Below are 16,910 nucleotides of genomic sequence, written 5' to 3' on the forward strand. Positions count from 1 at the left end.
CCCCATCCACATGTCGTTATGTAGGAAAAATGTTTACCTTTGCTGTTCTTTCCTCCATTTATATCCGTCAATACCATTATTCAGGTCTTCTTCATTGTGCTAAATCGGTTTACTATAAACTAGCAGTACACAGCCATATCAGCTGCTCTAGCACTCTATCCCTGTGCTCTCTTTCTCCACCCTAGAAATTACTGACAGCAGCGAAAATAAAACAGATAGCGTGAAGGAGCGGGTGTTTTATGAATAAGCTTGCATTAGAAAGTCAGCAAAAGGGCCATCCCCTAAATTTGTCAGCACTTAAAATCAACTATTACTTTGGTGCTCACAGAAGAAACAGATCATTGGTTTTAACCGGAGCATGACGCTATGCAAGTATTTTTTGATTGACAAAATTGTTTGTATCTTTTCAAATGAAGCTATTCAAAAGAAAAATGACTGAATGATTGTCAAATTTCAAACTTTCTCCTTTAAAATTGTACATGTTCATTTGTAATGATCACTTCCAGTATATATTGTAGTCGGAATGATGATGCTCCACTTTACTTACTGAGCAAAGCACCTTAAAAACCTAAAATAACCACATACATTATTTAATGGTGGGAGGTTCTCATTCCAAGAGGGAGAATCATAGTCCCAAAGTACACTACTTTTGTACTCTTTCTGTACTCTTTTAAAATATCGATATTATAAAGGCGAAGATGGACAAATAACACCAGTGAAGGTTGTTGACTGCTTTGCATATGATATTTTATTTATATCGCGCTCATACACAAGTGCTTCAGAGCGCGACAAGGCAAGGGAGGGGAACAGGGGAGAACAAAACAACGATCTTACTAGGGCAGTGACATGGAAAACGCGCAAGTACAATGCAAAGGGAAAGGGGAAAAGTGCATGGAAGGGGGGAGAAGTGGAAAGTGCGGAGCAGAGGAGAAACAGAGCAATAATAAATAAATATAAATAAATAAACAATAAAGGCAATAAAAGGAGGTAGTGCAGCCAGCAAGTGGCAAGTGCTGTATTTAACGCAGCAGACAGGGTATGTCTGATAAGTGCAGAAAGAAACGAGAGGGGGTGGAGGACTGTATGGGTATAGATACAGACCCCAGTGCAAGGGGTGGCCCAGAGGCAGTGCAGGAGGGTTGCAGGGTGAGCTGGGGGTAGACAGGTGCACGGTGCCTAGAGAGAAACAGATCAGCAGGGGAAAGGGGGGGCCAAGGCAGAAGCAAAGAGGAAGGTCTTGAGGTGCTTCCGCACCGGAGATGGTTCTCCTCAAGTTTAAGAGTGGCAGGGAGGCTGTTCCAAAGGGATGCCCCAGCCGAAGACAGAGATCTACCCCCAGCTCGTTTCTTTGAAAAACGACTGACCCTGAGGGAGTTAGAGGTAGAGGAGCGTAGAGCTCGAGGGGGGAGGTATTTAAGGATGGATAATTGAAGGTATTTTGGACCCAGGCCCCAGAAAACCCTGTGGACAATGCAGAGGGTTTTGAATGTAATCCTTGCATCCACTGGGAGCCAATGAAGGGGTTTCAGGGCTGGAGAGATAAAATCCCAGGGCTTGACGCCAAGGACAAGCCTTGCAGTCCTGAATTAGTTGTAAAGGGTGGAGAGTAGAGGCAGGAAGATTTAGAAAGAGACTGTTACAGTAGTCCAACCTCGAGAGAACCAGAGCTTGGGAGGCAATGAGCTTCTCGGGGAAGGAGAGGAGTAGCTCGGAGGAGGTGCAGTAGGAAGTTTGACTTTTAAGAGACATCAGAGATGTGGGCAGAGAAGAAAAGTGTGGAGTCAAAGATGACCCTGAGGTTATTGGCCTCGCAGGTGGGGATAGGAGGAGAGCCAAGGGAGGCTGGCCAGAGAGTGAGGGGAAAGGGTGGTGAAGGTGTACCGATGAGGAGGATCTCAGTCTTGTTGGAATTTAGACAAAGATCAATGGCGGCACACGAATCTTGAATGGCAGTTAGGCAATCAGAGATAAGAGAAGGCGGGGAGGTGGCTGAGGGTAGCCTGAAAATGAGTTGAGTGTCATCAGCGTAGCATTGGAAATTTGAGCAGGTATTGATTGAAAAGCCAGGGCGAGAGGTTAGATCCTGGGGAACACCACAGGTAGAGATGGCGATAGATGATTGGAAGGACCCAGCCAGACTGGAGGTCATGGAGAGAGCCAACAGAATCGGAATGAAGGTTAAGCTGAGAGATGGCCAGTTTTTCCAAGAGTTTACCCAGAAAGGAAGTAATGGAAATTGGGCAATAGTTTGCTGGGCAAGAAGGATCAGCCGTGGGTTTCTTGAGAAGAGGATGCACAAGGGAGTGCTTCAGATTGAAGGGGAAGGTTCCTGAGGTTGCAAAAATTGGCAAGGGCTGGAGCGAGGGTATCAATGTGGTCCTTCACGGTTTTAGAGGTACAGGGATGAACCTGTTTTAACAAGGCTTTCAGAGATCGGACTTGTCTAGCGACCTCATCAGGGGAAAAAAGAGGGAAGGATGAGAAAGAGGGTGGGGGTGGCTGAAGGAGGGTCAGCAAGCACAGATGGAGAGGGGATGGGAGTGGGAGGGGAGGAGAGGGTGGACAGGATGTCCTGGGTTTTTGAGATAAAGTGAGAGGCAAGGGCATTGCAAAGAGCCTTGTAGGCAAGAGGAGGGGTAGAGACTGCCACAGGGTTGGCCAGCTCCTTGCAGATTTTTTTTTTAAATTGTTTTTATTTGGTTTTAATACAAGAAAGTCACAAAATTATTAAACAACAAGGCGAGAAAAATCATCATTTGTTCGCAGTACATTGTCAAGAATGTTATACTTAGAAATCCGTTTTCAGCATGTACCACTTGTGCTTTCGATTCTCGGTCTCTATACGTTTGCAGTGACTATGTACATTTCCAACTCCCTCACCCCCTCCTGTCTTCCCTCCCCCCTGCCCCCAAGGCTGGTTTTACCTCTCGTGAGGGTTGCATTGTGTTGTGTTTGTTTGGTTGCGTTCTCAGTTTTATGTTTTAGGGGGACCTCCTTGAAGGGGAATATCGCCTTTCATGTCTTCACTTTAGGTAGGGTCGCTTATCTATTAGTGCCGGGCCACAATGTGATCTGCTCGTTTGGTCATTGACTGACACAGTCCTCGGACACATTATTCCCGATTACCGTGTCGGTCCTGGCATGTATTTATTGAGAACTCCATCCACAGGATATCACTTAGCGTGGACTTCCCGTGTAAGGAAGATGTTATTTTTTCCATGATGCATATATTAGATGCTAAATTGACCCACTCTTTCTCGGTCGGGATTGCAGGAGATTTCCACTTTGTGGCTAATAGAGCCCATGCAGCTAATAAAAGTTGTGTTACCAGGCCTTTGACCCTCCTCCACTCGTCTTCAATTTTTTCAAAACCGAACAAGATGAGGAAGGGTTCTGCCGTTTTCTGGATCCCATCCAGATGCCTAATCCACCCCAGTACCTCGTCCCAGTATACTTCGATTTGGGGGCAACCCCACCACATATGCCAGTAATCTGCTATGCTTACACATTCCCTCCAACATAATGTGCTAGATGATTGATACATTTTGTAGAGTCTGTAAGGGTCGTATTGCTACCGATATAATAATTTAATGGCGTGTAGTTTATATTGACATGAGATCAAAGTTCTAGGCGCTGCTTGGCACATCCTCCCCCACATTTCAGGGTCAGTGTCTTCTCCCTTGTCCCTTTCCCATTTCGCTCGGAGAGATTCCATGGTTCCCTTTCCGGCCTCTATCAGTGTTTTGTACAGAGCTGATATCAGTCCCTTCATTTCTGTCCTGGAGTTCAATAGTGTTTCGAAGGGGGTGAGTTCCCGCCTCAGTTTATCTTTCCACTCGGTTCTCATCAGGACACCCTTGATCTGAAAGAAATGAAATGCGGACAGTACCCCTATTCCCAAGGCCTTCTCTAGCTATGGGAGCATGATATAGGAGTCTTTTTTCAGGAGCTGTCCTACTCTCACTAATCCAGCCTCCTACCATGATTGGGATCTTTCCAGACTGGGGATGTGATTTTTTATACCTGGGGACCACAGGTGGCTCAATGGTGATGGCCATGTGGTAATGTTCCGCATCTCCGTGCCTTCCTTCCATATTTCCCATATGGTCTCTAGTATCGGGTGTGCTTTTAACCTCCTGAGTACTCTTCTCCTTGGTGCCCACAGCCATTCAGAAACAGTACCTGGGGATAGGTAATGGTTATCCATAGCTATCCATTGGGGTTCCTTTTGATTGCAGAGGTGGGGGATGAGTACTCTTAGTTGTATCGCTTTGTAATATTTTCGGATGTCTGGGAGACCCAACCCTCCCTTATCCTTGGGTAGTGTTGGGGTATTGTAAGCTATTCTAGCCTTCTTCCCTTGCCATAAAAACCATAGAATTGCTTTTTTAACTTCAAAGAAGAAGTCCCCGGGTATCTTGATGGGGAGCATTTGGAAGGGGTACAAGAACCGCGGAGACAGGTCATTTTTATCGCATTGAGGCGTCCTAGCCATGATATGGTCAGTCTGTCCCACCGAGCAAGCTCTGCATGGAAATTTCGAAGGAGAGACAGGAAGTTGGCTTCGCACACGTCTCCTAGTTTTTTTATGAGCTGTATTCCTAGATATTTCAGATTATTATGTTCAATCGTGAGGCCTAATGAGGAGTGTCTATCATTATTTGTTTCTGTAGACCCCCGTAGGGGGAAAAGAATCGACTTCGCTTTATTGACCTTGAACCCTAACATGTGGCCATATTCTTCTAGGAGGCTCAACGCTCTGGGGATGGACGAGTTTGGGTTTGTCACCTGAAGGAGCATATCATCGGCATATAGTGCCACCTTGTACTCCGTCTGTCCCATTCACATTCCCTCTACCTGGGTGTCCTCTCTCATATTCTGGGCTAATGGTTCCAACGAGAGAGCAACGAGGATGGCTGAGAGAGGGCATCCTTGCCTGGTGCCTCGTTTTAGCTCAAACCATTTTGAATATTCCCCATTTACAAATACAGAGGCCTTGGGCGCCGTGTAAACCGCCCGAATCCCCCTTCTGAATTTCGGTCCTATCCGACTGTGCCCAGAACAGCTGCTAGGAAGTCCCATTCGACTCTGTCGAAGGCCTTTTCGGCATCTATAGAAAGCAGAGTTGGTTCATTATCCATGTCTTGGGAGGCTGCAATCAGGTGAAGGGTTTTGCACATAGTGTCGGCTCCCTGTCTCCCTATTATGAATCCCACCTGATCAGAGTGAATGAGGTGGGGCATAAGTGTCTCCAGTCTAGCAGCTAGTACCCTTGTATAGATTTTCGCATCCACATTGAGTAGAGATATAGGGCGATACGACCCACATTGCTTGGGGTTTCTGCCTTCTTTGGGAATTACTGTTATGAGCGCTCTGACAAAAGAGTCTGGGGCCTTTCCTGATTCAAGGATCTCATTGAATAGCTCGACCAGGAATGGTGTGAGGTGAGTACTGAATGTGTTATAGAAGCCGGCTGTATATCCGTCTTCTCCTGGAGATTTACCAAATGTCAGCCTTTTAATTGCATCCTGTATTTTTTCCTCCGTTATGGGAGATTCTAAATGTTGGGAGTCGGTGTCTCCAACCTTGGGGATATTTATATCTGCTAGATAATTCTCCATCGTGCTCAGGTCTGGGTCCACCTCTGGGGTGTTTAGTGTTTCATAGAAATCCTCGAAAGCTTCGGGGATAGTGGGTTTGCTTGTTATCTGATCTGGCCTTACATCGGATATCTCTATTACCCTGCGCTCTGCTCATTGCGCCCTGACTCTAGCAGCCAACAATGCGTCGGCTTTATCCACTTTTTCATAGTATTTTTGTTTTAGGAGGTGCAGCTTGCGCACTATCTGGGAGTGTTCTAGTAGTCGGAGTTCCTCTCTTTTCTTTTCGCTTCCCGAATCTTGTCGGGGTCTATTGTATTACCCCCCCTGGCTTTAGTGTCTAGGTGGGTTATTTCACCTCTAAGTCTGTTTTCGATCAGAGATCTCTCTCTTGGAACCTGCTGATTATAACCATTCAAGGTTCTAACAGACCCTGCGACATGTATCCTACTAGTCCAAGAGGTATGTGACTTACAACATGCTTCACACCCTTATGGGATGAGGGCAATTAAAAATGGTCAAAGTAAGAGACCTGTAGTGTTATATTTAGAACTAATGTAGTGCCTTTTTTTGATTAACAGGGTACCTCACCTTTTATAGAAGACCTTTTAACAGAGTTCAGAATTTTCCCAAATAGAACTGACACAAGACATTACACACCGCTGAAGAATGTCCTACATTTTTGTGTGCAATGGACAGAAACTTGTACAAGTTGGGAAATTATAGAGAACAAAAATAATATGGAATAGCCGGAATTGTTACGGCAAAAGGATCACAGTGTGAATGAGCCACACCTTTCACCTATGATACATAATACTATTAGGACCCACTTATCTTGGTTCACCTGTGTTGTTTTTTTAAGTATTGTATATGTTTTATGTGACATGATCATTTTTTATGATTGTTTTTATTAGGATTTCTACTTTGTGTGATTACTATTAGGACCCACTTATCTTGGTTCACCTGTGTTGTTTTTTTAAGTATTGTATATGTTTTATGTGACATGATCATTTTTTATGATTGTTTTTATTAGGATTTCTACTTTGTGTGATTAATGAAATTTGCTTTTTTTGAAAATGAAAACATGAAATGGTATCATAATAATGCTAGTCAGGATACCCTTTTATATAGGCACTGTTGTTACTAAACTTTTTTTTACAGATCTAAAATAAAATACCATCCTTCCTCCATTTTCTTTGCTTTTACTAAGTTGAGACCATTCTGATATGTTTGCTTCCCCAAGCATCTGGTTTTACATGCTTTGATGGCACATAGTGGTGTTTTAGAGAACTACACACCGTTTCAGGGATAACTTAACATATATCTGGTTTTCATGAAACATCTGGGAGTGTTCTAGTGTAGTATGCCTGCATCTGTGCCAAATAACCCCTCTCACTTTCTCATTGATCAGAAGCCTATGCAGCAATGCTCTTATTTACAAATATAATATTAAAGATAGAATGAATATCATTAACAATTTGATGTTTTCATTTTAGCTAGGGTGAAATGGAAGAAGGAAATCAGACATGCGTGACTGAATTCGTTCTGCTTGGATTTACAGATATTCCATATCTCCAGGTCGCTCTCTTTGTTTTTGCCTTCGCTTTCTACCTTCTTAATATAACAGCTAATAGCACCATCATGACAGTTGTTATCTCTGAACCCCGTCTTCACACCCCCATGTACTACTTACTTGCTAACCTCTCCTTGCTTGATTTCTGCATTTCATCTGCCATAGTACCCAAGATGTTGTCTGGCTTTATGGTGGAGAAGAAGACCATCTCCTTCGAGGCCTGCATTGTACAGCTACATTTCTCCCACTTCTTCGGCTGCACAGAGGCTATGCTGCTCACGGCAATGTCCATTGACCGATATGTTGCAATCTGCCACCCCTTGAGATATTTGACTATTATGAATGTCAGTGCCTGCATCTGGCTGACTTCCTGCTCCTGGTCTGTTGGCTTCATGTACTCCTTGCCCCACACCATATTAACAGCCAGGTTGCCGTTCTGTGCCTCCAATCGAGTCAGTCATTTCTTCTGTGACATCAAGCCCCTTTTGAAGCTGGCTTGCACTGACACTTACATTAATGAGATCCTTGTTTTGTTAATCACTGGATTTGTTGCAATCGGCACATTTGGTATGATTTTACTATCCTACGTATATATTGGCTCCCACCTGATGAAGATAAAATCCTCTGAGAGCAGGCAGAAAGCCTTCTCCACCTGTGTCTCACACTTGACTGTCGTCCTTTTCTTCCTTGGTGCTGCCGCCTGTACATACCTAGGCCCAACCACCAACGATTCAATGTATAAAGACAGGATGGCTGCCATTTTGTTTACTGTCGTCACCCCTACTTTGAACCCAATAATATATGCTTTAAGAAACGAGGTGGTGAAACAATCGATGAAGAAGTTAATTTATGGTAATGTTGTATGGTGGCCTTCATAACACATTCACTACCTTAAGGGGTGTCCCAAGCTGTCAGGTCATTTGTGAAGTAGCAACACTGCACCACCCCCACACCCACCAACACTGCTTAATGGTCAGGCACTGATCATGTTGCCCACAAGGTCACACTATAGTCTATCCATTGCAATGTTTCTTCTTTCAAATACTTGTTTTCAGCTTTCCTTGACTACCTAATGTAAGCCCTGCCTAAATGGGTCTTATCCCCTAGCCAGGATTCTCAGGTGTTGGCTATTTTCTCTGCCTGGAAGATTCATTCCGCCATTTTCTTATTAGTTCTCACAAAACATTTGTTTTCCAGCATCAGTTGTCATGCATTTTTTATGCCATTCACACTTCCCAGCTGTCCTTCATGTCACTCCTGCCGCACCTGACAACTTCACCAATCCCCAGACTCTACATTGTTCCACCGGCAATGTCAATATCCTAAACAACACTACATTACTATGCCATGAATCCATTTTGATTCTTCATTGCTTTCATCAATAGCTCTGACTCATCTAAAAGTGTGTTTTACCATGCAACACTGTTGTATACTATGTCCTGCTTTTTCTCACACTCATTTTTAAACATTCTGTCCCAACAACATATAGTTGGGCCTCATTACGAGGTGGGCGGTAAGGGTTTAACGGGCACTGGTAAGGAGCCCGGTGCCGGTAAACCCTTACCGCCCTATTCCGAGGTCCCTTAGCGGGAGCAGCTAAGGGACCACGGAGCTAATAACGGGCCCGCTATTGGGCTCGAATGGGAATGGGGAATGGTTCTTTGAATGGGTACTTACCGGGTCCTCCAAGGTTGGAATGACCCGGTAAGTCCCTATTTCGGGAACCCGGAATGCGGTAAGGGGGTAGCCATGGTGCTAAAAGCACCATGGCTACGTCCTACCTCGTAATGAGGCCCATTGTCATTCTAATCTAGTCATATCAATGGGCCATACAGGCCATTAATGCCCATTCCTACTGAGGGGGATCTGCATCCGTGTTACCAGTTAATTTGGTATTATCGCCATTAGTACCCTAGTCTTACCATCCAGGGTGAAATGCTTCATTTCTAATCAACTTGTTTGAGCACCAAGCACAAACACATCTTACAAAAATGTTTTTAAAAACATGGGTGTCATGTAAGGAAAAAAGAACCTCTTTCAAATCTGAAAGATCAGTTTTTCTATTTCCACAGTAATTGCTCTACATCCATTGAGGAGGGTCCCAGCAGGAAGACTTAGAATGATACAGGTAAGTGAAACAAGGTATAGCAGGCAAATAGGGGGAGAAGAGGGCCAGGTTGTTGCAGATAGCAGCCAATGGAAAGATCAGAGTGTAGGCTTGTATTGGTGGTACTAACTGCATTCGGAGAATTTTCACATTGGCTATGAACCACCACGCCGATTTACATTTTTCATAGATTCTACTTCTTTCCATGACTTTTTTTTCAAACTTTACATTTCAGCTTCATGTTGTCTCCTCTCACCCCTAACCATTCTGATGATGCATGCTGATGCTGGCACCCCGCAGTCTCTTTGTGCCCATCTTGATATTTGCCTTTCCTCCTATCTTTTCATTTTTATTTCTTGCAATTTTTTAGTTTTCAACTCCATTTTACACCTTCATCCTTCCCCTTATCTACGATTATTTGTCTTTCCCAACCGTTCTCTGCAGGTCCAGAGTCGATATTTTATTTACAGGCGCGTTGCTATGGCAATGTGAGTTCCCTTAGTGATCTCGCAGATATTTATCCTCTCTCCTCTGCCAGGATCATCACCTGTGTCCCTCCCTTTCACTTACTTTAGGGTACAATTTCCCATTAAATGGCCCCATCCACATGTCGTTATGTAGGAAAAATGTTTACCTTTGGTGTTCTTTCCTCCATTTATATCCGTCAATACCATTATTCAGGTCTTCTTCATTGTGCTAAATCGGTTTACTATAAACTAGCAGTACACAGCCATATCAGCTGCTCTAGCACTCTATCCCTGTGCTCTCTTTCTCCACCCCAGAAATTACTTACAGCAGCGAAAATAAAACAGATAGCGTGAAGGAGCGGTTGTTTTATGAATAAGCTTGCATTAGAAAGTCAGCAAAAGGGCCATCCCCTAAATTTGTCAGCACTTAAAATCAACCATTACTTTGGTGCTCACAGAAGAAACAGATCATTGGTTTTAACCGCAGCATGACGCTATGCAAGTATATTTTGATTGACAAAATTGTTTGTATTTTTTTCAAATGAAGCTATTCAAAAGAAAAATGACTGAATGATTGTCAAATTTCAAACTTTCTCCTTTAAAATTGTACATGTTCATTTGTAATGATCACTTCCAGTATATATTGTAGTCGTAATGATGATGCTCCACTTTACTTACTGAGCAAAGCACCTTAAAAACCTAAAATAACCACATACATTATTTTATGGTGGGAGGTTCTCATTCCAAGAGGGAGAATCATAGTCCCAAAGTACACTACTTTTGTACTCTTTCTGTACTCTTTTAAAATATCGATATTATAAAGGGGAAGAGGGACAAATAACACCAGTGAAGGTTGTTGACTGCTTTGCATATGATATTTTATTTATATCGCACTCGTACACAAGTGTTTCAGAGCGCGACAAGGCAAGGGAGGGGAACAGGGGAGAACAAAACAACGATCTTACTAGGCCCAGTGACATGGAAAACGTGCAAGTACAATGCAAAGGGAAAGGGGAAAAGTGCATGGAAGGGGAGAGAAGTGGAAAGTGCGGAGCAGAGGAGAAACAGAGCAATAATAAATAAATATAAATAAATAAACAATAAAGGCAATAAAAGGAGGTAGTGCAGCCAGCAAGTGGCAAGTGCTGTATTTAACGCAGCAGACAGGGTATGTCTGATAAGTGCAGAAAGAAACGAGAGGGGGTGGAGGACTGTATGGGTACAGATACAGACCCCAGTGCAAGGGGTTGCCCAGAGGCAGTGCAGGAGGGTTGCAGGGTGAGCTGGGGGTAGACAGGTGCACGGTGCCTAGAGAGAAACAGATCAGCATGGGAAAGGGGGGGCCAAGGCAGAAGCAAAGAGGAAGGTCTTGAGGTGCTTCCACACCGGAGATGGTTCTCCTCAAGTTTAAGAGTGGCAGGGAGGCTGTTCCAAAGGGATGCCCCAGCCGAAGACAGAGATCTACCCCCCGCTCGTTTCTTTGAAAAACGACTGACCCTGAGGGAGTTAGAGGTAGAGGAGCATAGAGCTCGAGAGGGGAGGTATTTAAGGAGGGATAATTGAAGGTATTTTGGACCCAGGCCCCAGAAAACCCTGTGGACAATGCAGAGGGTTTTGAATGTAATCCTTGCATCCACTGGGAGCCAATGAAGGGGTTTCAGGGCTGGAGAGATAAAATCCCAGGGCTTGACGCCAAGGACAAGCCTTGCAGTCCTGTTCTGAATTAGTTGTAAAGGGTGGAGAGTAGAGGCAGGAAGATTTAGAAAGAGGCTGTTACAGTAGTCCAACCTGGAGAGAACCAGAGCTTGGGAGGCAGTGAGCTTCTCGGGGAAGGAGAGGAGTAGCTCGGAGGAGGTGCAGTAGGAAGTTTGACTTTTAAGAGACATCAGAGATGTGGGCAGAGAAGGAAAGTGTGGAGTCAAAGATGACCCTGAGGTTATTGGCCTCGCAGGTGGGGGTAGGAGGAGAGCCAAGGGAGGCTGGCCAGAGAGTGAGGGGAAACGGTGGTGAAGGTGTACCGATGAGGAGGATCTCAGTCTTGTTGGTATTTAGACAAAGATCAATGGCGGCACACAAATCTTGAATGGCAGTTAGGCAATCAGAGATAAGAGAAGGCGAGGAGGTGGCTGAGGGTAGCCTAAAAATGAGTTGAGTGTCATCAGCGTAGCATTGGAAATTTGAGCAGGTATTAATTGAAAAGCCAGGGCGAGAGGTTAGATCCTGGGGAACACCACAGGTAGAGATGGCGATAGATGATTGGAAGGACCCAGCCAGACTGGAGGTCATGGAGAGAGCCAACAGAATCGGAATGAAGGTTAAGCTGAGAGATGGCCAGTTTTTCCAAGAGTTTACCCAGAAAGGAAGTAATGGAAATTGGGCGATAGTTTGCTGGGCAAGAAGGATCAGCCGTGGGTTTCTTGAGAAGAGGATGCACAAGGGAGTGCTTCAGATCGAAGGGGAAGGTTCCTGAGGTTGCAAAAATTGGCAAGGGCTGGAGCGAGGGTATCAATGTGGTCCTTCACGGTTTTAGAGGTACAGGGATGAACCTGTTTTAACAAGGCTTTCAGAGATCGGACTTGTCTAGCGACCTCATCAGGGGAAAAAAGAGGGAAGGATGAGAAAGAGGGTGGGGGTGGCTGAAGGAGGGTCAGTAAGCACAGACGGAGAGGGGATGGGAGTGGGAGGGGAGGAGAGGGTGGACAGGATGTCCTGGGTTTTTGAGATAAAGTGAGAGGCAAGGGCAATGCAAAGAGCCTTGGAGGCAAGAGGAGGGGTAGAGACTGCCAAAGGGTTGGCCAGCTCCTTGCAGATTTTTTTTTAAAATTGTTTTTATTTGGTTTTAATACAAGAAAGTCACAAAATTATTAAACAACAAGGCGAGAAAAATAATCATTTGTTCGCAGTACATTGTCAAGAATGTTATACTTAGAAATCCGTTTTCAGCATGTACCACTTGTGCTTTCGATTCTCGGTCTCTATACGTTTGCAGTGACTATGTACATTTCCAACTCCCTCACCCCCTCCTGTCTTCCCTCCTCCCTACCACCAAGGCTGGTTTTACCTCTCTTGAGGGTTGCATTGTGTTGTGTTTGTTTGGTTGCGTTCTCAGTTTTATGTTTTAGGGGGACCTCCTTGAAGGGGAATATCGCCTTTCATGTCTTCACTTTAGGTAGGGTCGCTTATCTATTAGTGTCGGGCCACAATGTGATCTGCTCGTTTGGTCATTGACTGACACAGTCCTCGGACACATTATTCCTGATTACCGTGTCGGTCCTGGCATGTATTTATTGAGAAACTCCATCCACAGGATATCACTTTGCGTGGACTTCCCGTGTAAGGAAGATGTTATCTTTTCCATGATGCATATATTAAATGCTAAATTGACCCACTCTTTCTCGGTCGGGATTGCAGGAGATTTCCACTTTGTGGCTACTAGAGCCCATGCAGCTAATAAAAGTTGTGTTACCAGGCCTTTGACCCTCCTCCACTCGTCTTCAATTTTTTCAAAACCGAACAAGATGAGGAAGGGTTCTGCTGTTTTCTGGATCCCATCCAGATGCCTAATCCACCCCAGTACCTCGTCCCAGTATACTTCGATTCGGGGGCAACCCCACCACATATGCCAGTAATCTGCTATGCTTACACATTCCCTCCAACATAATGTGCTAGATGATTGATACATTTTGGAGAGTCTGTGAGGGTCGTATTGCTACCGATATAATATTTTAATGGCGTGTAGTTTATATTGACATGAGATCAAAGTTCTAGGCGCTGCTTGGCACATCCTCCCCCACATTTCAGGGTCAGTGTCTTCTCCCTTGTCCCTTTCCCATTTCGCTCGGAGAGATTCCATGGTTCCCTTTCCGGCCTCTATCAGTGTTTTGTACAGAGCTGATATCAGTCCCTTCATTTCTGTCCTGGAGTTCAATAGTGTTTCGAAGGGGGTGAGTTCCCGCCTCAGTTTATCTTTCCACTCGGTTCTCATCAGGACACCCTTGATCTGAAAGAAATGAAATGCAGACAGTACCCCTATTCCCAAGGCCTTCTCTAGCTATGGGAGCATGATATAGGAGTATTTTTTCAGGAGCTGTCCTACTCTCACTAATCCAGCCTCCTACAATGATTGGGATCTTTCCAGACTGATTGTTTATACCTGGGGACCACAGGTGGCTCAATGGTGATGGCCATGTGGTAATGTTCCGCATCTCCGTGCCTTCCTTCCATATTTCCCAAATGGTCTCTAGTATCGGGTGTGCTTTTAACCTCCTGAGTACTCTTCTCCTTGGTGCCCACAGCCATTCAGAAACAGTACCTGGGGATAGGTAATGGTTATCCATAGCTATCCATTGGGGTTCTTTTTGATTGCGGAGGTGGGGGTTGAGTACTCTTAGTTGTGTCGCTTTGTAATATTTTCGGATATCTGGGAGACCCAACACTCCCTTATCCTTGGGTAGTGTTGGGGTATTGTAAGCTATTCTAGCCTTCTTCCCTTGCCATAAAAACCATAGAATTGCTTTTTTAACTTCAAAGAAGAAGTCCCCGGGTATCTTGATGGGGAGCATTTGGAAAGGGTACAAGAACCGCGGCGACAGGTCTTTTTTATCGCATTGAGGCGTCCTAGCCATGATATGGTCAGTCTGTCCCACCGAGCAAGCTGTGCATGGATATTTCGAAGGAGAGACAGGAAGTTGGCTTCGCACACGTCTCCTAGTTTTTTCATGAGCTACCTTAAGGGGTGTCCCAAGCTGTCAGGTCATTTGTGAAGTAGCATTTTTTCCTAGATATTTCAGATTATTATGTTCAATCGTGAGGCCTAATGAGGAGTGTCTATCATTATTTGTTTCTGTAGACCCCCGTAGGGGGAAAAGAATCGACTTAGCTTTATTGACCTTGAACCCTAACATGTGGCCATATTCTTCTAGGAGGCTCAACGCTCTGGGGATGGACGAGTTTGGGTTTGTCAAGTGAAGGAGCATATCGTCTGCATATAGTGCCACCTTGTACTCCGTATGTCCCATTTGCATTCCCTCTACCTGGGTGTCCTCTCTCATATTCTGGGCTAATGGTTCCAACGAGAGAGCAAAGAGGATGGCTGAGAGAGGGCATCCTTGCCTGGTGTCTCATTTTAGCTCAAACCATTTTGAATATTCCCCATTTACAAATACAGAGGCCTTGAGCGCCGTGTAAACCGCCCGAATCCCGCTTCTGAATTTCGGTCCTATCCCGACTGTGCCCAGAACAGCTGCTAGGAAGTCCCATTCGACTGTGTCGAAGGCCTTTTCGGCATCTATAGAAAGCAGAGTTGGTTAATTATCCATGTCTTGGGAGGCTGCAATCAGGTGAAGGGTTTTGCATATAGTGTCGGCTCCCTGTCTCCCTATTATGAATCCCACCTGATCAGAGTGAATGAGGTGGGGCATAAGTGTCTCCAGTCTAGCAGCTAGTACCCTTGTATAGATTTGTGCATCCACATTGAGTAGAGATATAGGGCAATACGACCCACATTGCTTGGGGTTTCTGCCTTCTTTGGGAATTACTGTTATGAGCGCTCTGACAAAAGAGTCTGGGGCCTTTCCTGATTCAAGGATCTCATTGAATAGCTCGACCAGGAATGGTGTGAGGTGAGTACTGAATGTTTTATAGAAGCCGGCTGTATATCCGTCTTCTCCTGGAGATTTACCAAATGTCAGTCTTTTAATTGCATCCTGTATTTCTTCCTCCGGTATGGGAGATTCTAAATGTTGGGAGTCGGTGTCTCCAACCTTGGGGATATTTATATCTGCTAGATAATTCTCCATCGTGCTCGGGTCTGGGTCCACCTCTGGGGTGTTTAGTGTTTCATAGAAATCGGCAAAAGCTTCGGGGATGGTGGGTTTGCTTGTTATCTGATCTGGCCTTACATCGGATATCTCTATTACCCTGCACTCTGCTCATTGCGCCCTGACTCTAGCAGCCAACAATGCGTCGGCTTTATCCACTTTTTCATAGAATTTTTGTTTTAGAAGGTGCAGCTTGCGCACTATCTGGGCGTGTTCTAGTAGTCGGAGTTCCTCTCTTTTCTTTTCGCTTCCCGAATCTTGTCGGGGTCTATTGTATTACCCCCCTGGCTTTAGTGTCTAGGTGGGTTATTTCACCTCTAAGTCTGTTTTCGATCGGAGATCTCTCTCTTGGAACCTGCCGATTATAACCATTCAAGGTTCTAACAGACCCTGCGACATGTATCCTACGAGTCCAAGAGGTATGTGACTTACAACATGCTTCACACCCTTATGGGATGAGGGCAATTAAAAATGGTCAAAGTAAGAGACCTGTAGTGTTATATTTAGTACTAATGTAGTGCCTTTTTTTGATTAACAGGGTACCTCACCTTTTATAGAAGACCTTTTAACAGAGTTCAGAATTTTCCCGAATAGAACTGACACAAGACATTACACACCGCTGAAGAATGTCCTACATTTTTGTGTGCAATGGACAGAAACTTGTACAAGTTGGGAAATTATAGAGTACACAAATAATATGGAATAGCCGGAATTGTTACAGCAAAAGGATCACAGTGTGAATGAGCCACACCTTTCACCTATGATACATAATACTATTAGGACCCACTTATCTTGGTTCACCTGTGTTGTTTTTTTAAGTATTGTATATGTTTTATGTGACATGATCATTTTTTATGATTGTTTTTATTAGGATTTCTACTTTGTGTGATTAATGAAATTTGCTTTTTTTGAAAATGAAAACATGAAATGGTATCATAATAATGCTAGTCAGGATACCCTTTTATATAGGCACTGTTGTTACTAAACTTCTTTTTACAGATCTAAAATAAAATACCATCCTTCCTCCATTCTCTTTGCTTTTACTAAGTTGAGACCATTCTGATATGTTTGCTTCCCCAAGCCTCTGGTTTTACATGCTTTGATGGCACATAGTGGTGTTTTAGAGAACTACACACCGTTTCAGGGATAACTTAACATATATCTGGTTTTCATGAAACATCTGGGAGTGTTCTAGTGTAGTATGCCTGCATCTGTGCCAAATAACCCCTCTCACTTTCTCATTGATCACAAGCCTATGCAGCAATGCTCTTATTTACAAATATAATATTAAAGATAGACTGAATATCATTAACAATTTGATGTTTTCATTTTAGCTAGGGTGAA

General features: G+C 44.3%; 1 protein-coding gene across 1 annotated transcript; it reads left to right on the top strand.

The window, feature by feature from the left end:
• Positions 1-7,106: 7,106 nt before the first annotated feature.
• On the top strand, positions 7,107-8,051 carry LOC138521645 (olfactory receptor 12D1-like). Its single transcript, XM_069634668.1, has one exon. The coding sequence runs from the start codon at positions 7,107-7,109 to the stop codon at positions 8,049-8,051; it is 945 nt and encodes a 314-aa protein (XP_069490769.1).
• The last annotated feature ends 8,859 nt before the right edge of the window (positions 8,052-16,910 follow it).

This window comes from Ambystoma mexicanum, chromosome 1p (assembly GCF_040938575.1).
Source record: "Ambystoma mexicanum isolate Mex_15411 chromosome 1p, UKY_AmexF1_1, whole genome shotgun sequence".
NCBI classification, from domain to species: Eukaryota; Metazoa; Chordata; class Amphibia; order Caudata; family Ambystomatidae; genus Ambystoma; species Ambystoma mexicanum.